This window comes from Charadrius vociferus, unplaced genomic scaffold (genome assembly GCF_000708025.1).
Source record: "Charadrius vociferus isolate BGI_N301 unplaced genomic scaffold, ASM70802v2 scaffold173, whole genome shotgun sequence".
Taxonomy (NCBI): domain Eukaryota; kingdom Metazoa; phylum Chordata; class Aves; order Charadriiformes; family Charadriidae; genus Charadrius; species Charadrius vociferus.
The window spans coordinates 3949861-3974983 of NW_009648369.1; the positions used below are offsets into that span (position 1 = coordinate 3949861).

A 25123-nucleotide genomic window follows, 5' to 3' on the forward strand; every position below is an offset into this window, starting at 1 on the left:
GGGAAACTGAAAATGCTTTCCTTTTCCAATTCATACTTGATAATTTTAGTTGGCGTTTTTTTAAGTAGAAGAGTTGAGGTTTCTAGGTAGCAATTGTCTTTGAATATTTCTGGTTGTAGTACAGTAGCAGTGTCCCTTTAAAAATCACACTGTAGTTGGGAGAGATGCTTGCTTTGCATGCTTATTGTGATAATTGCTGCCTGTGTGAAGGTGGAGGGGAGAGAGGTCTGCTGAAGGAGTGCAGTGACCTAAACTGATCAGCGAGCAATATGGGAGGAGGAATTCACAGGAGATGATGAAGTAGGTGGAATCACTAGCAAAAAGGAGCAGGACCTAGACATAGGAAGGCAATTCAGTTCTTGGAAAGTAAGGAAGGATGAAGTGTAGTGAGAGTGACGAATGTTTTCACAGCAAGGAAAGGACTTAATGTTTCTAAAAAGAACTTCACTTTGATCTGTCTGTGGTTGTTTTAGAATTGAGTAGAGCATTCTTAGTTACTTGGTTTGAAATTTGACATATTTAGTGCTTACAAGAAATACCAGATTGAAAGCCTGGGATGCTGAAGTCATTAAATATCCTGCAGAACAGGTAGAGCAAGACGAGGCACCATGTGTGCCTTCCCAAAAATGCCCTTTCGCACTAAGGAAAGGTATCTTAGTAGGGACTGAAGGGTAGTTCAGATTTCATGGTCTATTTTGAAATAATTGGCTAACTTTGATAACAAGGATATAAGTCAGTATTACTTGTGAAGTGGAAATCTGCCCACTAAGCTAAGGCCCACCCAATTCTAAAGTCTGAGTGGGTGCTCGCTTTACCTGCTTCGTTATATTCCTCTAATGACATTTCTTTTCCTGGTGCCCTTCACATAAAATAAAAATGAGGAGGAAAATGGTTTTATTTATTGGAAGATAAAGCTATCTAACTCCTCCAACTGTAATGAGGTAAATATAAATTACAAGACAACACTGTTGTTTTCTTTGGCTCCAGGGTGTATCCGTAGTTTTAGTACACTTACTGTTGTGCTGTTGCTTATTTTCCTTATGGCTTTTACTGACAGAACTGCTTCCTTGTAGGAGGACTGACAAATGGTAGTGGTCGCTATATTTCTGCAGCACCTGGAGCCGAAGCAAAGTATCGCAGTGCAGCAAGTACCTCCAGTCTTTTTAGCTCCACCAGTCAGCTCTTCCCTCCTTCACGCCTTCGTTACAGTAGGTCTGATATTATGCCTTCTGGACGTAGTCGCTTGCTGGAAGATTTCAGAAACAATCGTTTCCCCAATCTTCAACTAAGAGACCTTGTTGGACATATTGTTGAATTTTCGCAAGACCAGCATGGTTCTAGGTAATTATTATAGTAAAGTTAATAACTTAATAATATTTTACTGCTTTGATATTGTTATACTGACATGAAACATTTGAATGAGCTGCTAGTCATCTTAATACAAAGCATGCCATTAATTGGAGAACATGCTCTTACATTGACCTTTTTCTTCTTTAGGAAATTTCATTATAAAAGTGGTATTATAAAAGAAATATAATTTCATTTAGCTGCTTGTAGAAGTTCTCAGTGTAGAAATAGCCCCATAACTAGACTTGTAAACTTTAGTATTTAGGTATCAAAAAGGCGTTGATTAAGAAAACAAAATATCTGGTGTCTGGAATGTAAAACCATCTTTCAGCAATACATCATCAGGTACTTAGTTATTGTTATTCTTTTCATCTTTAATCCTTTTCAAATGAAAGGTTTTAAGTGTCATTTTACTAAAATACCCTTTTATATGCAAAGGCAGTACTTTCATTTTAATAAGTTTTGTAAATGTTGAATACTTTAGAATTTTGAGGTGTCTCATTGAAATGGCGTTTGAGAGGTTTTCCTGTTGTTTATTTAAAGCATAAATGTACCTTTTTTGCACTTAGATTTATACAGCAAAAGCTGGAGCGAGCTACTCCAGCTGAGCGCCAGATGGTATTTAATGAGATCGTGCAAGCGGCATATCAATTGATGACTGATGTGTTTGGAAACTATGTAATACAGAAGTTCTTTGAGGTAAGCATAACCCTGAGTGTACGAACAGAAATGCTGTAAAATCTGATTAAATTTAACTGATTTTTTTTTTCTTAACATCGGAGCAGAATTCTACTGGACTTTTGCCACAGAACCCAAGTGTATAACACTGTACACATGTTTTCTGTATCCCCTGCTTTTTCTCGTAACGGGCACAGTTTCTCTTTACACTGGTGTGCATATGTTGGTGAACATTGGTGAATGTGCAGGCTGCACACTCAGGCTTTGCAAGCCTTTTAGTTTAATTTATGGAGATTTTCAGCGGATAATGGGGAACTTAAATATTTGAAAGATAGTTTTTATTGGTTAGTGCGTTTTGGTAAAGAGTGGGTCTAGAAAATGTTCTTGCACCCAAATAGATAGCTGTGTGAACTTCATCCAGTGCTGTATATGAAGAAACTCACATAAAATGTATTGAAGCAGAAGAATTTTGAGGAAGAGATATCATAAGATATTACTAGTATTTAAAACAGCTTTGGTTTTTGTTAAAAACTGGGGTTAAAAAAAAAGCCTTATCAATGAGTTACAAGATTTGACTAACAGAGAAGAAAAAGGTAATACCTGTGTCCTGGAAAAACTTATATGTAGAAAAGTTATCTAGCATAGTGTACTGTAAATCAAGGACCATATCAAAGTATCTGGGTGGATAGAAGGTGAAGCTGGAAAATATCCAGTAAGAAATAAGGTTGTTGCTGTAAACAGGAATGTAGTTTTTAATGAGTAATCTACGAAACACTGTGCTCACTTTATTTTTTACTTTATATCCTTTTTCCAAAACAAAATATCTTCTGAAAAGCATGGCTGACACATGGTGTGTAAGATCTTTATCTTGCTCAAGGGTCATCAATTAATTGCTAGTTTTTTTCCATAATGTTATGTTGTGTGGATGCATAGATAATCGTTGTCAATTGAGTGTTTTCATCTTAAATCTGTGGAAGAGTTCTTAAGAAAAAAAGTGCACTGGGCCTTAGGCATACTAAAGGACTTATTTCATTATTTAAATAGGAAGATGAAGTTGTTTGAGTTTTCTTCAGAGTCTTAGGAAACTAGAGGTGTGGGGTTTTACAGTTCACAGCAGTGCTGCATGAATATTGCTGGTGCCACCCAGCTGATTGTCAAGGCCGTCACTTCTCTGTGGTCTCTTGTACTGTGCCAGCTCAGGAGCTTGCGTGGGGATCTGGGAACAGGGTTATGTGTGTTATGAAGCTTGACTGGCTTCTACTCTGCTCAACACGGAGCAGCACAAAAGGTTGTAGTAGCACAACGGAGGGAATAATATGGGCAGGAATTAGCTATTGCTGAAAAACATGGGTCAAATTATACTCTAATAAAGCCAGTGTACAAAACCGTTTTGATTTTGCTCTGCAAAGCCCAAGTATTGCTAGATTTCCCAAAGTGCCCATGGTAAGAACTATCCTTCAAGCCACGTGAAGTTACCAAGAAACTACTTACAGGGGTTGAAATCTTTCTTCCCCACACCCTCCTGTTACAGCTTGCTTGCTGTATACAAGATGTAAGATACACTGACCAGTACAAATCTGAGGTATCAGAGAAAATCTGATTCAAATTAAGATATTACAGTAATCTGTGATTAATTTCCCTGGTATAATTTGTCTGAATAAGCAGGTTATTGCATTTAAATATTACTACAGTCAAGTATAAACTACTTTGATCTCTTCTGTTGCCTTTCAAGGTCATGCATTTGATAGCAGGTATGTGGCGGGCATGTGGAATATTACAAAACGTTGCATTTAGAATATAAAAGCTGGTAAATATACCCAGCAAAAATACAAAGGGAAAAATCCTTCAAGGCACGCAGTAAACCTGTAGTGCATCTTGAAAGTACTTACTCTGACCTGTAAATTCCAGCATGCTGCAATATGTCTTCATTTGTTAACTGCATATTTATTTTCTTTTAGTTTGGAAGCCTGGATCAAAAGTTAGCCCTAGCAACACGCATACGTGGTCATGTTCTGCCGTTAGCCCTGCAGATGTATGGTTGTCGTGTTATTCAGAAAGCACTTGAGTCAATCTCACCTGACCAGCAGGTAATTGTAAGTTAGAGCAATACTTTTTTTTATTTTATTTCTTTCTATTGCATCCATCTTTTTACTTGCTTAAGTTGTTCATTGTTCCTTTCATTATGAAATGTCCTAGGGACTAAAATAGTTGTTTAAATTAAATTGCTGAGCTATACAAGTAAACCACCAGTGAATACGGGGGTTGGATAGCTAGAATGAAATGGGATATTCCTTTGAGGGGGGGGAAAAATCATTGTAAAGACAAAGATAATATTTTCTTTTCCAGAATGAAATGGTGAAAGAGTTGGATGGTCATGTCCTGAAATGTGTGAAAGATCAGAATGGAAACCATGTTGTACAAAAATGTATTGAGTGTGTTCAACCCCAGTCGCTCCAGTTCATCATTGACGCATTCAAAGGACAGGTACTGACAAGAGTTCATTTCCTCTTCTGTAGGGTTGCTTTGATTTGCAGCTCTTTTTCCATCATCTGCACATACAAGATAGTGTTTGATGCTTTGCAGTCAGCTTGTTTTAAGTAGGATAAAAAAGGGATGATAAAATGGAAAAGCTGTTGAAGAGACAGTTAACGTGCTGTAAAAAGATGAATCTGGTGGAGATAAGGCTCTAGGAAGACCTGTATTTGCCTGAAGGCCAGGCTTTCTGTTTGAGTTTTGTGATATGCCATTTCAGATTTCCTTTATAACTTTTAATGTTGCCATTTTTGATGTAATAATAAAGCGTCTGCATTCCAGCATATATTTTTCAGTAAAATTTCCCTTTTCTTCTTCTGTTGCTTATGTTGTAAGTCTGTCTTTCAGTGTTTCCCAACTAATGTCTATCATTAAGGAAATACTTTGAAGAAATATACTGATCTGTTCCCTACATATGGGCTAGTGTTAAGTGAAGGGGGGTGGTATTTGTTTATTTAAGGTTGGGGCTTTTGTTTCAAAAAAAGTTATTAATACAAGATTGATATTGTGCTGCAGGCTAGAGAACAAGCTGCAGCTTAATAAGATTTTAATACTGTGAGACAAACATGTACTTTCGTAGTCTCAAAGAATTGTAAAATCTTACTAACTTGGCTGGGTTACTCAATTTTACTTTAATGGATGGCTAAATGTATTTCTAACAAAATCTACAATATCCTTCTCTCACGTTTTACACAACAGCAATACCTGAATTATTGTTGTACATAGTAGTAAATGTCATACCAAGGTTTCCAGGGTTGGGTCTTTTTACATCAAGAAGTGTGTATGGATCAGATGAGATGAAGTTTCTAAATCATAAATAGAGCCCCTTGACTAAAATAGACTAAAATATGACTCTGTTTATTTACATCCATCCTCAGCTCCAAATAATTCTATTTTAAAAAATATTAGCTGATCTGAAGCACAAATGGAAAATGCCACATTTTAGTCATGTCATGTAACAATATGTATCTTTTTCGCCTGCCTCCTGCATCGTTTGGATCTGTGTCTAATCAGGCAAGATTCTGTGTTCAGTTCTGACCAACACTGACTCTTAAATCTTCTGAATTAATCCCTGAAACACAAACCTGGTTTCTGGAGATAAAAGCAAAAGGAATAAACAAGATTTTGACTGTATGTTTTGAGTACTTATTTACAAACTTTATAACTGTAAGGGGGAGCCTGTTGTGTATGCTGGAATGTAAAGTTAGTGAAAATCAGCCACAATAATTGAACTCCTTTTTACAAATGTCAAAATCTTGAAATTTGAAAATGAAGTACAAAGTTAAAAAGAAAGCTTGAAAGGTGAAGAGTGCTTAACTAAGGGTCATGCTTCCAGATTTTCCTTTGCAGCTAAGTGGGCTAGAAACGTTGTAATGAAAACTTGGACTCTTAGTTGTATAATTATTGGAGTCCTTGACACACAAAAAAGACTGCATTTCATCTTTTCATGACTTCTACTGGAGATGGAATTCTGATATCGGCAGGCAAAACTTTTTTTTTATAGAAGTATGTTCGATTCCATTTCGAACATGGTAATATTACTATATCTGTAAATATATTCAGTAATTCACTTGGTTCAGTTGGGTTAACTCCAGTTTGCAATCCTATTTTAAGGTATTTGTACTTTCAACTCATCCATATGGTTGTAGAGTAATTCAGCGTATTCTGGAACACTGTACTGCTGAGCAGACTTTGCCAATCTTAGAAGAACTGCATCAACACACAGAACAGCTAGTGCAGGTTAGTGTGTGTATTAATTTTTTAATGCATTTTAGAGCTTTTTATTGTTGTCATAATTTATTCCTATTTCTTAGTTTAAGAAATAGTTTAAATGCATTTGCCTCTTTTTAGTTTAGTAGATATTGATTTTTTGTTTTTCTTTCCTTCCATAGTTTGAGAGGCAAAGAAGATATAAAAAGCCTTTTTCTTACAATTTTGACTGTAGCTTCAAATATACATTGTAAATGCACAGAATTAGTATATTTTTTATTGCAAAGATTGCTTTTTTGTAGTTTATCTTGATTCACTCAGATGTCCTTCAGATAACTTCTAATAATGTCTAAACACAAATACATTGTCAAAAATATACATGTTGCATATTCTTACACAAAAAGGGCATCTTTTCTAGAAGAAGGCAAAAGACCTTATACAAGATGATTTCCTGTCTTGGTCTCAGAGGAACAAAATAAGTGCTACAAATGGCTTTGAAATTGAATCAGTTTAAAATACTGGAAGGGACTTGGTGTTTAGTAGGAATTTCCCCACGTAAAAAGGCAAGAATTGCCTTTTGCGACATAGTCACAGCCTAGTTTCTTTCTCAGTGGTTTCTTGTATAAACAAGTCTCTAGTTAAAACGAAACTGTCTTGGGGAGCCAAAGTTCAGGGAGATATTACAGCTGTTAAAGAATTATGACCTTAATTTTGAGGACTTCTTACTTTAAGAGGATAAAAGATACTTTAGCAAAATAATGTTTTTTACAGATTATTTACATTTTGCATGTGGTCGGTTAAGTAATTCTTGATGCAGTATTTCTTGCATCACTTTGCTTCTATAACGTTGACATTACTGTATTTTTCCTTATATCTGTGAAAATAGTAATTTTAAAGTTTATACAAATATACATAAGCTATATGGATTACTTGGTATGAACACAAAAGAAAATTGAAGTCATCTTATTTTCAGGATCAATATGGAAATTATGTTATTCAACATGTACTGGAGCACGGCCGTCCTGAAGACAAGAGTAAAATAGTTTCGGAAATCAGAGGAAAAGTTCTAGCTCTGAGTCAGCACAAATTTGCCAGGTATTGCACAGCCTTCATATACTAAAGGTTCACTAACCTTTTTAAAGTTGTAGCGTTGGATTTATTTGTTGTGTTACAAAAAGGATATGATGTGTATTTTTCTGTGGTGTAACTTGCCTCCTGAAATTTCGTATTTTTATAGAGATGAACGCTAGTGGTATTTTATACTGGGTTTGGGGAAGGGAGAGGGGAAATGCTGTTCTGTGGCAAAACAAAGAAGATTCCACAGGTTCATGGGGTAGTTTTTATTCACCCTGTACGAGTGCAGGGAATGGGTTCCACGTCTCCATGTGAGGATCCCCAGAGCCGGGTGAAAACCTCTCCTAGAACTTGGTGGATTTGCTGATGATGATAAGCTGAGGCTTCCTGACTGTCTGTCAGTGCAGCCAAACAATTTACAAGTATTAAGTGGCCTGCCAAGGATTTTATGCATTAGGAAGTCTCAAAGACTACTGTAGGAGTCCTGAACTACTCTAACATTAGAACCAAAAATTATGTGCCTTTTGCTAAGGAAAACACGCCTCAGAATTCATGCTGGGTGATTTACGAGACTAACCACCTCATCAACATAAAGTAGAAATGCCCTGTGACATTATGGGGGCATTTCTTTTAAAAAGTGATTGTATGCAAACTAGCAAGTTTATCTGGATTTTATTTTTCTTTGCCTAAATAGAGCTGTTCACAGTCCTCTCCTTGAAACTTGCTTAATTTCTAAAGCACAAACTTAAGACCAGAATCACTTTGCTGTCTTATAAGCATTGATGGCCTTTCCAGCTTCTGAGATATCTGGAAGTTCAGAGGTTTCCTTTACAAACAGAAATATTTGACAGTATCTCCTGATCCAGGCATACGCCTGAAAAGGGCCTTCACTCAAGAAGCAGGGAGCTTTTTATTTGGCTTTCTCTATTGTGTCTTAAATGGGCCCACAACCAAAATAGACGTACTAGAATACATCTGCAACCTGAGGTCCAGTGTATCTACTATAAGTCTGGTGGAAAATCTCTCCTACAAGATAATAAGTATCAAAAACTACTTTTGCATGAGTAGGAGCATATAATCCTTTACCTTCCCCGGTCATTACAGACAAAAGATTTGGAAATCAGGACTTGATGTGTTTACAGTGCGTTCTTTAGTGGTGTTAAGACACTTGAACTGTTCAGATAACTTTAACATTGCTACTTAGAAGAATGTCACATCTTAAATCACAAATACATTTGTCTTATTTTTCAGCAACGTGGTAGAAAAATGTGTAACTCATGCTTCTCGCGCTGAAAGAGCTTTACTTATTGATGAGGTCTGTTGCCAGAATGATGGTCCTCACAGTGCCTTATACACCATGATGAAGGACCAGTATGCCAACTATGTTGTTCAGAAGATGATTGATATGGCTGAACCTGCTCAGCGGAAGATAATAATGCACAAGGTATATTTGTATATAGTTTTATTGGTTCAGAAAATATCAATACTAATTTTTCTGCTTAAATATACATTTCCCTCTGGATGTAAAACTCACTAGTTCTGTAATCCAGAACTTGATGTATAAACATCAAATTCAGTGGAGTTTGATAAAGCAGAATATATCCAGGTCTCTGAGCACTAAGCTAAAAATGCAAATCTACAGAAAAGTTTCAAAAGTTGGATTTCATATCCTCTCTTTTCGCCAGCTTTTCTGTGAAAATACTTTTAATATAAAAATGTAGTATCTGTCATCTTTATTATATCACAGAAGAAATACAGGTTTCCCTTTTTATTTGCTGGTTGCTGGTATAAATCCATTCTGCAGTTCTCCCAAAAGAGATTCACGCACTTCCTAATGTACAGGCACATTTTCTACTTAATATCCAGCCAGGGACAAAACTGCTATTGCCATAACGGCCCTAAGCTGTTTAATGCAGGGCCCAGCAGCTCTGCTTCCCCCAGTCACCAACAGGGGCACTCCCACAAAAGGGCTGCCTTCCGTTTCCCGTGACAGGTCCATCAGTTTTTTGGCAAGTCAAAATCTCCAATTTTGTATCTTTCCAGAAAATTCCAGTTGAAATACAGGCTTCTGTCATTTTATTTTTTTTACATAATATTTTTAAAGTGTAGTAACCTCTATTTAAAATTTTTGAGGGGGGGGGGTGAAATATAACCTGTTTCTTCTTACAGATTCGACCCCACATCACAACTCTGCGTAAATATACTTATGGCAAACACATTCTGGCCAAGTTGGAAAAGTATTACCTGAAGAACAGTGCTGATCTGGGGCCAATTGGTGGACCACCAAATGGGATGCTGTAAAAGACGAAAAGAAATGGAAGAAAAAAAAAAAAATTGTGAATGATCAAAACATACAACTTAACTATAAATGTTCTGATTTTTTTAAATCTATTTATTGACTTTGTTCATCCATTTGTAAAATTTTTATTCTTGTGTATATTTTTGGGGAGTGAATTATTAAAAAAAAGAAAAGAAAAAAATATCTCCAGCCCTGATCCGGAGACCTATCAGATTGGATGGCTGGCAAAGCACAGAATGCCTGTATATGATGTAATTGTATCAAAATAGCTGTCACATATTTTGTAAATTTTTACCTTGTAAAGTCACTGAAATAGTTTTTAAAGGGAAAAAGTACAGTATTCTTTTAATACACTGGCTTGCAATCTGGTAGGTCTACCCAGCATCATAGCACAACAGGTTTATAGAGTTGTATATAGAATTAATCCTTATTTTTCCCTTTTGTGTGAAGTCTTTTATACCAGATTAAAATTGATCAGCTGCATAAACATTATTTAACATGTTGAAAAGTTAAGTTGTATTTTGGTGGTTCACAACGTACTATCCAAATAATAAACAGGGCACAGCAAATTAAAGTAGGGAATAACAAAACAATGGAAACTTTCAAAGTTTAGCTTTCATCACGTGTTGTGGATACAGGTTTGTTTTTTTTTTTAAAGGTGCCCTAAAGTTTTCTCTAGCAATGTATTAAAAATTAAAGTGCTGTATATACTTATATATTTAATTGTTGTACAAGGTAGAGGAATTAAAATGATGGTGGTACTTCCACTGAGTAAAGTACACTGTTGGAGGAGGAGTGAACTCTATTAACTTTACAGTCAGTTTTACAACGCAGGAAGAGTAGAGATTTGTATTTTTTTATTTTGCATATAGAATCGTAAGGATTTGAAAGTGTTGAGCATTTATTTTGCTTTCTCACTGTAGATGCAAAAAATAGGTATTGATGAAGAGAAAAGGGGCCACTGAAAAGTAAACTTGATAGCTCAACATTTAAGCATGATTGATAATATTCAGATAGCTTTTTTGCTTCCTATAAATATATGCATTGTATACGTGTAGTTAATAGGTGTAAGTTTACAGTTTGAAAACAAATCTCTCGTTTCGATGTTTATTACAAGCCTTGCTAATTTAGTAGTGATGCTTACCTTGGTTGTACAGATGTACATTTGTAAACCTTCATGCTGTAAATGTAATTTGTTTTACGCCTTTTTGGGACAAAAATTTGCATTTTAGTGTATATTCATATCCTCATTCCCTTTTCTCCCCCCTGGCATATAGTGTTGTATAATGTAAATTTATTTCAGCAAATCAAGAGTGATTTTTTTAAATTCTATCTTTATATGGTTTCAGAAATATGAACCGGCTTTCTTTTTATCTATTGTGAGAAACATTATGTTTTGTTTATAACATAGCTGTTGATTCTGTTAATATGGACACTTTGGGAAATCAATCTGTTCAAATTTTAAGTCGGGATAATAAGCATCATAAGAAATGGACTGAAATATTTGGTTATCGCAGAAACCAATGCTTCTTCCATCTTAATAAATGTGGCATGATTTTTTGTACAGAAGAGTACTGTATTTTTGAATAGCCTTCTCCCAGCGTAAAGCAAATATGTATGATACTGTCAATTTTTTTCTCTGGACATATGACATTGTAACAGTAACATAAAGATGATGTACATTTACAAGCGGCCTTATGTACATTTCCCAATGATCTTTTTAAGGCAGAATTGTGACCATATGTGTATAATTAAAATCCTTTTTAATCCTTTGCCTATGGAAATATTTTGGAAAAAGCTTACTTTGTATATTCAGTTTCTGAAAGATAAAGAAAGTGCTTTGTATGTTGTTGAAGTAAGTATTTTGTGTAAAACATTCATTTGGATGGCTTAACCTAAAGTTTTGACCAGCAGGATAGTCTGAAAGCAGTGTCTTGAGCAGTGATTGAATGAAAGGCTGTTATGGTGTAGGGGTCTGATCATGAGGAAGGGAAATAGTGCTGTAAACTTGTATAAGGAATTCTGTTGTATTACTGTTTATATCAGGTTTACATAAATCTTATTAAAGCATACATCGGAGGCGCTACTTTTGTTAATGGTAGCGTTAACTCATTAATAGGCAAATGGGAAAGTTTGTTCTGGCCTACTTCCAGTTTCCAAATCTGTCATTTAGTGCCTGCATTAAGTGCTGCAGTAGGCCTAATTATTTTCAGTAAGCACAATTCTCATCGCTGAGTAGTTTTTGCAAGGCAGTTGACAAAATTCCTCTCGAGAGGGACAAGCCCTGTCATTGGAGCCAGAGCTTTCCCGTAGTCACGCAAAGGATGACTTTAGAGCCACTTCCTTGGACGTGTTAATTCTCCTCAGTGACTATTTTTACCCTGTGTGCAAATGCTGTGTGTTACAACCCACGGAGCCGACATTCTCTTCAACACGTAAGACAGTAAGTTCGGCTTTCGGGGATGTCCAGGCAGAAACCGATCATGTCCCAGTACTTTGTCCCTGTAGCACTCATGCCATGGTTGAATTTAAACAGTCCTATAACTATCATCCTTAGTACTTTCAGTATCTTGAACATAATCTTCCACTTGCTCTCCTAAAATAATTTTGCACAAATTCTGTCTAGGAACATGAAAAATCACTGGTTTTCCTTTCAACTATTTTAGGCTTTGGGTAGAACCACTAGACTTTTTGCTCAAGTATCGCTTTTTGATATAGATTGTTTATGGACCAGTTTGATTAGGTTTGACTCCAGGTGGCTCATATTGAATAATGTAATGTTCATGTGTATATACTGTAAAAATCAAAATGAAAATGTGTGAAATACATCTGGTCTTGTGTTTTTCCTGTAGGAAACCAGTCATTCTTTATATTCTCAGTTGCCTGACTTGTCTGCTGTCTGTGGAGCTCAGCTTTGAAAAGGTTCACGTTTCTAGTGATCTGATGGGAATCGGTCCATTATTGAAGAACCCTGTAGTAGATGGTTACGTTTCCAGAGGCCAGTTCTGAGCAGCTAAACCTACATGTTGTCTTACAAAAAAATCTTTACCGATGTATAGTTAAGGCTACAGCCTGACAACAGTTTCTTTGCCCACCGCTGGATCCGGGATGAGTTCTTGAGCATTTGAGGGGGCTAAGGTTGTTAGCTGTCCCATCACTGGGTCCACGCTCATTTCTCGCACTCGCTTAGTGTGAGTGGGTCAGCTTGTTGGTGTTAAAATAACTCACCTAAGTGGCCCCTTATGGACAAAACCACCATAATGCTATTGCCTCCATCGCTGACTGCTAGATCCACTGATCCTCCTTCATCAGAGCATGGGGGAGACAGGTTTCTGAGGGCATAATGTCTAGATGGTTTAGAGTGCTGATGGAGGTTCAGAAACTGATTTAGTCACTCTGCTCTGAGGAACAGACATTTGAAGAGATGCTCATGACTCGCTGTGTAGTAGCATGGTAATTGGGTTGATCCATCAATCCAGTTTTGTTCCATGAGAACGTTGTTCAGCGTACTAGGAAAATGGGTAAACTGAGGTGACAACAATTCTCACCATGTCACTCAAGGAAGTACAGTTGAGAAAACAATTGCAAAAGCATTTTAAGATGTAGTGACTGGTCATTAAAATTGCAGATCACATGAAAGTCACGCGCCTGGGGAGAAAACCCAGTGCTAACTCTACAGAAAAGCAGTTTGCTGCTGAATGGTTGCAGCCAGGTCAGCCACAGTGCTCTAATGCTGAATTTTGTACCATAGTGGCTGAGTCATCACGTGTCCTCAGCGTGGCAGATCGTTTCGTAGCTTTGCTCAGTGATGATTCTGTGTTGCTGCTTGAAGGAAGGAAAGGGAAAAACCACATGCTGTGGCTGCTCTGGGCTGTCCCAGCCCACGACAGCTTAGGAACGTCTGTCGGTGTAACACAAAGTTCACATCTTACCAAGCTACTGGTAGCACTTGAAGCGATCCCGAGGTCTCATTAGTCTATGAGCAACACTGACGTTTAGACAAGTGTGTGGTACAGGCGATGCTTTGCTCTGCCTGAAGAGTTTCAGTTTAAGGTGTTTCCTGCATTCCCTCAAGGGTTACTGTGCAGAATTGGGCTGGAGAGGTTTGGGAGAACTTAGCGAACGTAGGTCCTGCCACCAAGGAAGGGACAACTGAGGGATGCTGCAGAAGGAGCCTGGGGTGTCAGCACTCCTGGATGGCAGAGCAGCCCAGGCCTCCCCTACTCCATCATCAGGAGGGGTTAGAAACCAGCACGATTATCATGGAAAGAACAGTCACCCGTCACCTCCTTCCATGGGGAAGGGATGGAAGGATGTCCATCAAGTGTTGATAGCACTCCAGAGCCAATACAGCACATGGGCTTTTCCCTGCTCGTGCAGTGCCCGCGTTAAGGGAAGGAGGCAACTGCTTTATCCAGGAGAGTGGACCAAAACCCACCGTTACGTATTAAGTTTCAGAACATAGAGGCTATCGGGAAGCTACTGTCCTGCGTCGGGGCGGAGATCCAGCAGGGAAGACGGAGCTTACGGGTTGAACCGAACTGCTGGTGTTCCTCGGTGAGGCGGTGCAGGAGGCGTTCCTCCATCAGACCTTTGGACGGAGCCTGCTCCCTTCGCACGCTCACTCTGTGGTTAGGGAACCTGCCCAGCAAATGAGGTGCTTGAATTAGTTTCCTTTATCGGCCTCAGGGTTTTGAACCCCCCTCCTTCACTTCACAGGAGTATGTGCTAACCGCAAGGAGCTGGGCGGGTTCACTTTCTACTCCTGAATTTGGGCTGGGCTTTTAGCACAGCTTGAACCATTCGTTGCATCACAACCAGCACAAGACGGAGCATGACTCCCAACGCACGCAGGTGGGAGTGGGTAGGTTCTGCTCTCCAGATCCTTGTCTCCACCTCGGTTCTCCCAGACTCACAATGCAAAATACATCTTGGGAGCAGCGTTCCCCCATCATTAACAAATTGGAAACGCTCCAGAGGCTTTTTATACAGCAGCTGAAATATAGGAAAACCTAAAGACCCTCTTCACTTCATTAGTAAGAACGAAGATAGGAATAAAATGTTCACCCTCTCACCAGCGTTGGTCCTCTGGGCACAAGAGGCCTTCTGCCTCTTCCTCCTCTGCTTGCGCGGTACCTACCCAGCCTTAAAGCACCTAGACCTGCAAACCAGAGTCAGGGGCACGTTGCAGGGGACGCAGCTGATGTCCTAGAGCACGGGTCAGGGAGAAACCCCTTACTAACCTGAGCTGAGCAGCCCTAACGAGCTTCCTTGGAGCTTCAGACCTGCCTGGAGGGTTCAGATTTCCTGGCAGCCGCACAGCACCGCAGCCCTTCCCCAGATCGGCTGCCGGATCTTTTCCCAGCTGAGCCAAAGGAGGGCAGGGAGGAAACAACCCATCTCCAGCATGACAGGGCTCAGGTGGTGGAGGCTGTCTGGGGACCGCAGCCCGCTTGGCTGCTGATCACAAGGCAGGTTCACACGCTACGGTTTCACAAACGCTCCCTTTGGTTGCTGGTTACGGATCGTACGTACCCACGGCAGCGCAGAGCTGCTCTGGTACTCCACCACTGCAGAGGAACATCAGCGGTGGGGACTGGTGAGGAGCTGGCCAAGCCTGCTGAGGTCCCTCTCCTTACGGGTCAAGTTTGTTGTGCCCTCTTGGGCTGCAAGACCACAGTCTGCTCCTGTCAAAAAGGGCTTTTCACGGTGTTATGGAAGCTGTTTCAGGCACCACTTAAAGCACGTCCCAAAATAAAGTAAGGTCCCCAAAAATACAGAACTGCTTACTGAGGGCCCGTGGAAACTGCAAGAAGAGGGAGTGTTGTGGCAAGGGTGACACACAGGAAGGGGGTGGCAGAAAGCAGCAGCCAGCCTGGCCAGTGAGGGGGGTGATGACAGAAAGCACGTTCACGTAGTCTCTTCTCCTGTGAGTGCAAGTATAGCACCCTATTCCTTGTCTGCCTCAGGAGAACCAGAAGTTAGAGGTTCCCCGGTGGGAATGATGACCTCTCTTTCCTCCCCTACGTAATCCTTACCTCCCTCTCTCTGAGAGCTGAAATACAGCGTCAGAAGCATTTGCAATTCTCCACCATCCTCCCCAGAATCAATCCAGGAGGAGAGGTTTCAGGAGACCCTCTGCTCATACAAGCTAGGATCTTGGGGAAGGGTTCAGCTGAGTTGCTTCTCCTTTGGGCTCAGGTCTGGTGGGTCTGTCTCAGTGCTGTTCCCTGCTCCACACCTCTGTATATAAATTGGCTTCCAGAGGCTGGTACAGCAATCAGAGCAATCGCTCGTTAAACGAGGATTCCAGAGGGCTGAAGAACTGAGGAGGGACAAACTCACTGCAAGCTGCAGTCAATTCCAACCCCCTGCATGAAGGGATGGGATGAATGGAGCAGAGTTCACCCCTGTGAGAGCTCCAGGCTATACACTGATCTCATTCAACTGGGCTATTTGGCTCTTAAAAAGCCTTTTTGTTTGAAAACTGGCTATCTTAAGTACTCCAAAATTCACATGATGTCTCCTATTTCCTTGAAATGTCATGTGTCTCATGAGAAGGAAGGGTTTGATTATTCACTCCAGTTTGGGAGTCATACGAGCTCGCATCCTGCTGGGAAAGGGGCTCTCATCCAGCCCTACCCCACGTGCCACCCCCTCCACACCCCCTCCATACGTGGGGAACAAAAAGCCCAGAGATCTGATGAGGCCGTTAAAGGTCACCCACTCTACACTACAGTGCTGCACGGCTCCCGCTCTCCACTTGGAGAAGGGACACTCCCACAGGGGTCACACAGCTACACTCCATCCACAAGGCCATGGAGAAGACACCATCCCAGCTTAAAACCACTTCTGTTCAGGTGTAGACACTCCCACGCAGATACATACACTGGAACAGCTCCTGTTGCCTCCAGAGGTGTCTAGTGCCGTTTGAGAGACCCTCGAGCATCCAAGAGACCTGGACAGGGCAGGTGAACATCCCCTAGGAGCTTGCCTCAGCCTATCCTCTACCTTCTACTCTAGAAGGACCTCTAAGATGGCACTGTGCACCTTCATATAGACAATGGGTCTCTTCACCCAGAAGGTACCAGAAACCAATAAGCAACTTTTTAAGAAATCAGAGGTTAAAAGGGGGAGAAAGGGAACCAACGGCAGGAATAGGCCCAAAGTGTTTATTGGGGGTGGGAGTGAGAACAGCTTTATATGGCAGAATAGGATGGGAGGAGAGGTGGAGAAGCAAAGCACACACATCCCCACACGCATGCTCAAAGCTGCTGTAACCAGCATGTAAGAAACAACCATAATGATTTTTTCGATTGTAAATACTGGGAGAAGGGGAGGGGAAAGGGAGAAGGAACACCTCGGTAACTCAGTGGTATCTTTAAAAAACTGCAATAATATAAAGACACCATTCTGCACAGCAAAACCTTCATTCCAGGCCTCCCTGTGAAGTACAGCTCATTTCACAATCATAGAATCACAGAATCATAGAATTGAATAGGTTGGAAGAGACCCTTGGGATCATTGAGTCCAACCATCTACCCTACTCTACAAAGTTCTCCCCTACACCACAACCCCCAACACCACATCTAAACGTCTCTTAAACACATCCAGGGATGGTGACTCAACCACCTCCCTGGGCAGCCTATCCCAATGCCCGACCACTCTTTCTGTGAAAAATTCTTTCCTAATGTTCAGTCTAAATCTACCCTGTTGGAGCTTGAAGCCATTCCCTCTCGTTCTGTCATTAATTACCTGAGAGAAGAGACCAGCACCAACCTCTCTACAGTGTCCTTTCAAATAGTTGTAGAGAGTGATGACGTCTCCCCTCAGCCTCCTCCTCCTCAAACTAAACAGTCCCAGCTCCTTCAACCACTCTTCATAGGATTTGTCACCTAAGAAGAAATCAAACTTCAAAAAGGGGGGGAAAAAAAAAGCAGAAAAAAAAAAATAATTAAGCAAATAGAATCTCTGTGTTCATCCTGACAGAGTTAGCGCTGCTCTGAGCGGGGCAGGCAGCACTCACACACACCACACTAAGCTTAAACCCCAGGTAAAACCCCAGCTCTTTCTCCCCCGTAGACATGTAGGTCCTCTCTCCCCCATAGACATGTAAGTCAGCACTGCAGAAACCCACCCCATGGCCCAACCGGGGGTACGGCCCTTGCTCCCCTCCTTTCTTCCAGTTCCTCACCCACATATGTCCCCTCCTGTGCCCCCACGCTCTCCTCCCTGTGGCCCTGCGCCCTGTCTCCCACCTTGTTCCCACAGTGGTGGTTAATCACCAGTAACACGTGCTGATGGGCAGACAGCTCAAGCACGGCTTGGTCCCTGCTCCAGCCTCATGCCAGCTCCATCCCTACCTTGGGCAGGGGTTACACCGACCCCCGCCCCCAGGTGGGGTGACAGCGTGTTGTGGTTTAGGCCAAATCGGCTAATGGGGACGTGGGGGATGCCAGATGGGACCCACAGATGCTCCCCTCTACCCCTCTTCAGAGAGAGACGCAGAGGAGGAAAAAGAGATGTATGAGTTTAGAAGGAACTAAACTACTTTAATGAGATAATAATAATAAGACAAAAGGAAATAATGAAATATGTACAAAACTGTATCCAGCTCCCGAGATGACAATCATGACACTGGCTGGCACTGGGGCGGACCCAAACTGGACTCAGTGATGGAGGGGAACTGGATTCCAGATCTGGATTCCGGATCGGGATCAAAGGCAAACGAACAGACGGAGTCCTCCTCAGAGTCCTACTCAGATGTCGGCCATTGAAGAGAGGGCTGACCCTTTGATCCCTCAGCTTTTACACTGAGTATGAGGCAGATGGAATACCCTGTTGGTCAGTTTTGGGTCACCTGTCCTGTCCGCTCCTCCCCACAGGTGGGACCCCTCTATGCTTTTCTGCTTCTGACCCTCCAATGGGGCAAATAACAAAGTTGGTTGGCCTTGGGTGTTACAGCAATAAGTAGAAGCAAGAGCCTCTCTGCATCCCATGCCTGGGCATCAGCTATAGACGTAGGTCTGATCCCTCTGAGAGTGAACAGTGTCTGCAAAGTATGCTGCTAATTTCAGTAGTTAGAAGAGGCCCAGCTAAGAAGCAAAGCTACTGAACAAAATTGGTCCTGTTTTACCTCAAACCAGGACACCACAGGAGCTGGGCAAAGGCGTTCTCCTAATGAATGCGTGAGAAGGTCCAGGCTGAGACAGGATGGGTGGGGAATCAGTGGGTGAATCAACGCTATGACAGCGATGGCTGAGAGACACACGTCTCGCCTGGAGGGATGCGGCAGCGGAGTGACTGCACACAGCCCTCAGACAGCCAATATCCGCGGAAATGGGTAAGTGGCCTCGAAATGCTAAATGAAGGATGATAATTACAGCAAGACGCATCCTTTTGGTTAATCAGGAAGAAAACCTGTATGTTATATCATAGCAAACTCAGGGCAGAGTCACGATTGCAAGCAAGAGTAGACGGTAAAACCTGAAGTTAGCCCAAGAGCAGCATTCCTCCCAGATCCTCAGCGAGTCTGGGGTCCAGATCACACCAGACTGATGAAAAGAAAAAAAAAAACAACAAACAAAACAGCATTTTTCACAATGTTGCAAATACTGTTCCAACCAGCAGTTACTGAAATTGAGCTAAAAGCCCTGGTGCAGCCTAACCCTGCTCTCATGAGCTCTCTGCTACAGCAGCTGCTTCTTCCAAGGCCACAGCTTTTTTGCATACGTAGGAGTATTAAACCCACTTTGGCAGAATTCCTGGAGCTATACGTGCTCCCTCAAACTCTCTGTGCAGCAGAACCACCTAACCCAGCTCACTTGGCTTTTAAAAGTGTCAGTGTGGACGCACACAGTTCACATGTTTCATGCGGACCGAATACTTCTATATTTTGGTTAAGACTTTTTAGTTTTCTCCTTAATTTTGGAACTTTTTAACCAGCAGGATAGCACCGGTTTATGCAAAAATTGATGGTTGACTTCAAGAGTACATTGTATATTTGGTACTGTCAGAGAGAAACAGGCACCGCATCCCACAAGGAGAACTTTTATTAAAGTTTTGTGTGAGTTATTTGAGCATTTGGGAGCCTCTGTCACAAATGAGGACAGCAAAGGAATAAACAGAGAAAATAGAGGAGTCCTTTGATAAGAGATTATGCCTCGTTTGACCTGGAGTCCCCACCTCGCCCGGGCAGATGATGGATCTCTGTGGCACTGCCAGAGCCAGCTGTAGGATTAAAACTATACATATTTCTATTTTCACGGCAGCCATCGAGGCACTGAAAAGGCGTTGAGTGCCACAGCCCCTATTTTGCAGGACAGCGGGCAGCTATGAAGGGTCCAATGTCTCGCCAACGGTCAGAGGGTTTGCAGCTCAGGCATCCAACCTGCCAGTCTTGGTCTGAAGCAAAGCTCCTGTCCCTCGTGGGACCACAGGATCGATGGAACTCCCCCCCCCCGAGCAGAGCCGGGCTGGCTGGCAGAGAGAAAGTCAGCAGGTACCAAGCAGGGGATGCCGTGGAAATAGGTGGGCTCTGCCCTCCCAGTGCTTCTTCCCTCTTCTCCCCAGAGGGAGCAGCAGCAGCTGCCCGTCTGTGTGCTCCGGGGAGTTGTGATACCCTTTTGCCAGGGCAAACCCCATTCTGTACTTATTTAAGGTCACAGAGGTTGAGGGATCGCGCACTGCAAACCAGCGTTAGTCACTGGGAGTGAGTTGTCCTGAGTTAACCACACGGGTAAGTGAATCACAGAAATGCAGGAGAGTCTCTCCCTGGGCAAGGAAAAAAAAAAAAAGAAAACCCAACAAAAACCCAACAAAAAAAAGTGGTTATTCAGGTGAGTGCTTTGAGAAATACCTGCCTAGTCCACAAGCCCTGAGACTGGTGGGCCAAAATTGTTGAATAGTGAAAGCACCAGCCAGTATTACAGAAGAGACCTCATTACGGGAGAGCGAGTCACTCTTTTCTTGTGGGCAACAGCCACGTAACTCCAGCCAAACCCCACGGAGGCTAATGGGAAACCCCTCTGTAGATTTTGATCCACCAGCCCCCGAAATCCAGTTCTGAGGCTCTCTGTAATGAGCGTGCAGGATCCTACAAGGCCCTCACACGCAGCATCAAAGAAACGCAGCTGGTTTTATTACAGCTGTTTATGAAAACTATCACAGAAGCGGCATGCTGCTGCCAGCTGGGCTTTTGCCAAAGGAAGCTCTGCTAAACGAGGTTGAGAAATATTTGGTTAGTGGCACAGACACATTCATATATGGTTTTCACTGTCCTCCCAGAAGTTCTCATGAGCAGGACACAGGGGAAGGGGACGGAGGAGAAGAAAAAAAGCCACCAAATGCTTGGGAGAGGCAGCCAAGTTGATTCAGTTGGAATCTATAAAGCCAACGCTGCAGCTACACTGACACTTGGACTATTAAATATTGCATTGTTTAAGCTGAAAAAAAAAAAAAAAAAAAAAAAGCAAACCCCCAAATCCCTCGGAGTTTTTGCAAGCAGGCCTATTCTTGCCCAAATAAGCACGGTCATCCCTTCCTTACATGGGGGAGAAGAAGGGAGATCAGAGCAGGCATCCCCTCAGGCTACCTTCATGTTCCACGCCTTGGGGTGGGCCAGGGGGGAGTCTCCTTTGGTCTTTGGCTTCCTGGGAGTGGGAGCCAGGAGGCAGATGGAGTTGCTCAGAGATGTCTGACTCACCACAAAGGTGGCCGGACAGAACAAGCAAAATCAGATATCACTGTGCAAGCGTCCTGGGTGGGTTCAGGTGATCCTGCTATAAATCACCGTCGGCATTTGAAAGGGTCAGAATCCCTTATTTCTACATCAGTGCAAAAGGACATCCAAAACAAACTGCAGAGGATTTGCCAAGGCATGGGAGGAGGCGGGAAGAGAGTTAAGTGTATTCGGTGCCACCACCCTGAATGAAGAGTGACGGTCTCGGGAATCGGGGACCGCAGAGTCTGGGCTCCCAGAAGAGGAGCCAGCACAGCGACTGAATGCCAAATGTTGCACACTGGCAGATGAACTTTGGTAACCCAACGTTGAAGGTCCAGGCTGCTTCCTCTGCAGACTTGTTCTTCCACTCCGTATTGACTTAAGGACTGGCCGGATTGCTCTTTTGTCACTGCATGGAGTTGGAAAGAAGAGGATGTGGTGTGAGCCACAGGTAATAGAAACACTGGCCAGAGGGGCTTTATGAGGGGAAGGAGTTGAGAAACTCCAGGCTAGCAGGGAATGAAACTTTGCAAATGTTTCTGGTCTCCACAGTCTCCAAATAGACCACCAGCCACTAACCTCCTCCTGGCCCTCTCAGGACAAACAATCCTTCCTCTCCCATCCCCAGGTTTTAGGTCACTATCAAGACCTCTCGTTGCCAGCTCACCGTTCTGAGGGAAAAACCCAGACGCCAAAGGGAACATCAGTGACGGTACTTCAAGCCCTTACTAGACACCATCACTTGTGCATCTCCCACCACACTCCAACCGGTTTCTGGGGCAGACTCAATCTGAAGGCATTTAACTGAATGTATTTAACATCCTGTAGCTGCCCCGACCATCTGAAGGCACCATCTTTCCTCTCTGTCCCATTCAGCAATCGCCACACAGATTCAGGGCTTTCACTCAAAGCCTCGTCTACACGTTACAGCTGAGAAGTGAAACTCACAAGGAGCTGTGGGTTTCCCAGTCTTATAATCTGCCTTTAATTAATTGAGCTACCGAACAGGGAAGAAAAAAAAAAAAAAAAAAAAAAAAGTTTTCTCTCTGGCACAAAAGCAACAACTGAGAAAACAGCAAACATCAGAAGGGAAGCCCACTATCTGACACCAACCAGAGACAGCACCCACTGGCAGTGAGCTGTCACCTGCACGACCCCAGTAGGCAGGCAGGTGCCTGGATACTTCAAGCAATCTCAATATTTGCATATACTCTAACCTCCTGCCGTGTATTAGGGAATATACTCCCCTTCTCCATCCTAAGCTGTAACATCCTCAAATAAGGTTGTCACCAGGTGAAGTCACTGAGATGTGATGTGTGAACCTACCCAGCTTGGAGCCACAAGTACGATCCAGCCCTTGTTAAGGAACTTGGAACAGAATCAGTTTTTTCTAACCCCACTCCATCTGGTCACAGTCCATTAATAAACCATCTAAGGACACACAGTACCAGGCTTTGGGAGAAGAGGTGGTCATCTGCTCTGCAGGCTCCACCGCTGCCGGTGGGCAAATGGGAGGTGGGGGTACACAGTGTCAGTGGCCACGTCCTCACACGATGCCGTGGGTAGGGCTGGCACCTGGAAAGCCAGGCGGGCAGCTCCTGCTGCTGTGTGATGCTCACATTCATTAGGGGATGAGGAACGATGGCTTCTGCTGCAGAAGGCAGTGAAGAATGGTGGCGGTTGCCCAAAAGCAACAGTTGCCATCCCTGCTCCCCCCTTGCCTCTGGTGGTGGCGGAAGCAGCGGGCTGGATTCCTCCCCCAGCTGCGTTTCCCCTCTTCCCATGGCAGGACACGGTTCAAACCAGCCCCTTATCCCGAGGGAGGCCGAGTTCAATTGGGCTGCGCTGCTGGAAGTCCTTGATCCAGTGCTGGGAAATCCCCACAGCTCCACTGTGCTGGGCAGAGGCAACCAACTCCTATCACCCCCTGAGCTCGGGCCTGCCAAGAAGCTCCTTTCCATACAAGTCTCATCTGGCTTTTCAGCATGGAGCGCTTTTGACTGAAACCACAATACTTCGCATGCTTCAACGATCAAGCAGAGGGCACGGGAATGTCACTGAAAACACTTGGCTTCCGAACGCAGCATTGTTCTCCCCGTACCCCATTCACAGATCCTGACCAGAACATCCTGATCGAGCTCTTGACTGTTTTCTAGCAAACCCAGCGAGAAGTGCCGCAGCACTGTTTGATCTACCACCTCCCCGAAAGCGCACACGCCCACGCTTGCGTGACACCCACACATCGCGCAGCCCCACCGGTGCCTCGCCACTGCTCCCGGGAGCAGCCCCCCGGGAGGTGTTTCCTCCCTCCTCCCTGGCTGTGAGGGTCCATCAGATGAAGCCTCGGCCAAACCAGCCTCTGCCACACTGAAATCAGCCAGGAAGAGTGTCCATGCCCAGCGTGCATTTCCCAATTCCCAGGGACGCCATCGCAGCTGGATGTCACGACCTGCCCACCAAGCCCGGGTGACATTTTCAGCCTCACACTCTGCAGGCCCCAGCACCAAAGCATCTGTGTCCCAAGTCCCATCCCCAAAGCCTCATCTCCAATGTTCTGGTGGCATCAGGTTCAAGACATGGCTCGGAAAGGCCACTCTTCCCCCATGGGTCCCTCAGCAGCAGCCTACTCTCCCACCTGGGAGCTGCACAGCCACCCATGTGCCCCCACGACTCGTATTTTGCCTCCTTTCGCCTCCCCATGTCGCCAATCCCACCTGGCCACCTCGTGTGCCAGTGTCCGTCTTGGCTGTGGGACCCCATGGGTACCATCTGCTCCCCATCGTGGGGAGAAGAACATGGTGGCCATGGCTCACCTGAGGGAAAGGCGTCAGGGCAGGAGTCATCCCTGGGAAGGCTGCATGAATAATTTAAGAGAGAGGGAAAGAAAGCAAGCTAATTAAAGACACGTGATAAAATCACAACAGTTTTAGCCACATTGAATATCCAATTAGGTCTATTAAGCCTTTGGGCCACAGCTGTGGAAAGGGATCCTGGATCTGCCGCAGATGGGTCAACACCCACCAGGAGCCTCCCGAGCGCCCAGGAAGCACCAGTTACGGCTCTTTTTTGGGTACCTCCCACCCCAGCAGTCCCGGGGCAGCACGGCCCCATACCCGCAAGCTTGGCCACATCCCTCAATCCCTCCAGCTGCCCCACAGGCACCCAGTGCCCACTGGCCATGCATGTGCTCCTCCAGCTCCCAGACGTCGCACTAATTCTTAAAATCTGCCTTTTTTTCCTTTTTTTTTGTTTATATAATGTTTGCACACCCGTTCAGTCGCATTGTTTATAACCAACACTTCACCGTGCGCTGGCACACACACAGGAGAGGGGAAAAAAAAAAAAAAAGACGACGGAATTGACTGGAAGCGAACAGGAACTCCTGACCCTGCAAGCAGGGTAATAAAATTCAGCCTTTTTTTTTTCTTTTTTTTTTTTTTTTTTAGCATGGTTGCCCGCCTCATTTTTTGCGATCTACGGTGGGACGTGCAGAGACTGACCCACGGCAGCGCTGAAGTTGCTTTTAACTCCAGAAGAAAGGGTAATTTTGCAGGAGGGCGCTGCTTTGAAAGCAGCACTTTTTATTTTTTTTTTTTCTCTTTTTTTCTTTTTTTTTTTCTTCCTCAAAACCTCTCACAGCGTTTTCCAACTGCCAGAAAACTTCTTCCGAGCAGCGGAAACTCGGATGCGATGAAGGCAGGGGGAGAGGGTGCGGGGGATCCGCGGGCAGGAGGGTAGACCCCCCCACTCCCAGCCTCCCC

At 43.4% G+C, this 25123-nt stretch overlaps 2 protein-coding genes across 6 annotated transcripts in view; both read left to right on the plus strand.

Annotated features, from left to right (window-relative positions):
• Window positions 1-11607, plus strand: part of PUM2 (pumilio RNA-binding family member 2) — a 64540-nt gene extending 52933 nt beyond the window's left edge. For 4 of the 5 annotated variants that reach the window (XM_009885313.1, XM_009885316.1, XM_009885315.1 and 1 more), the window contains 8 exons: window positions 1074-1341; window positions 1917-2046; window positions 3984-4112; window positions 4372-4509; window positions 6172-6297; window positions 7241-7362; window positions 8593-8785; window positions 9511-11607. In XM_009885313.1, the coding sequence (XP_009883615.1) occupies window positions 1074-1341; window positions 1917-2046; window positions 3984-4112; window positions 4372-4509; window positions 6172-6297; window positions 7241-7362; window positions 8593-8785; window positions 9511-9642 (1238 nt within the window). In that variant the 3' untranslated portion in view covers window positions 9643-11607. Of the gene's footprint in view, window positions 1-1073; window positions 1342-1916; window positions 2047-3983; window positions 4119-4371; window positions 4510-6171; window positions 6298-7240; window positions 7363-8592; window positions 8786-9510 lie in introns of all 5 variants that reach the window. The other variant, XM_009885317.1, reaches the window with a different exon arrangement.
• Window positions 11608-18926: 7319 nt separating this feature from the next.
• The window catches only part of SDC1 (syndecan 1), a 30379-nt gene continuing 24182 nt past the window's right edge, over window positions 18927-25123 (plus strand). Inside the window, exon 1 of the mRNA XM_009885349.1 lies at window positions 18927-18983. Coding sequence (XP_009883651.1) covers window positions 18927-18983 — 57 coding nt within the window. The remainder of the gene's footprint in view (window positions 18984-25123) is intronic.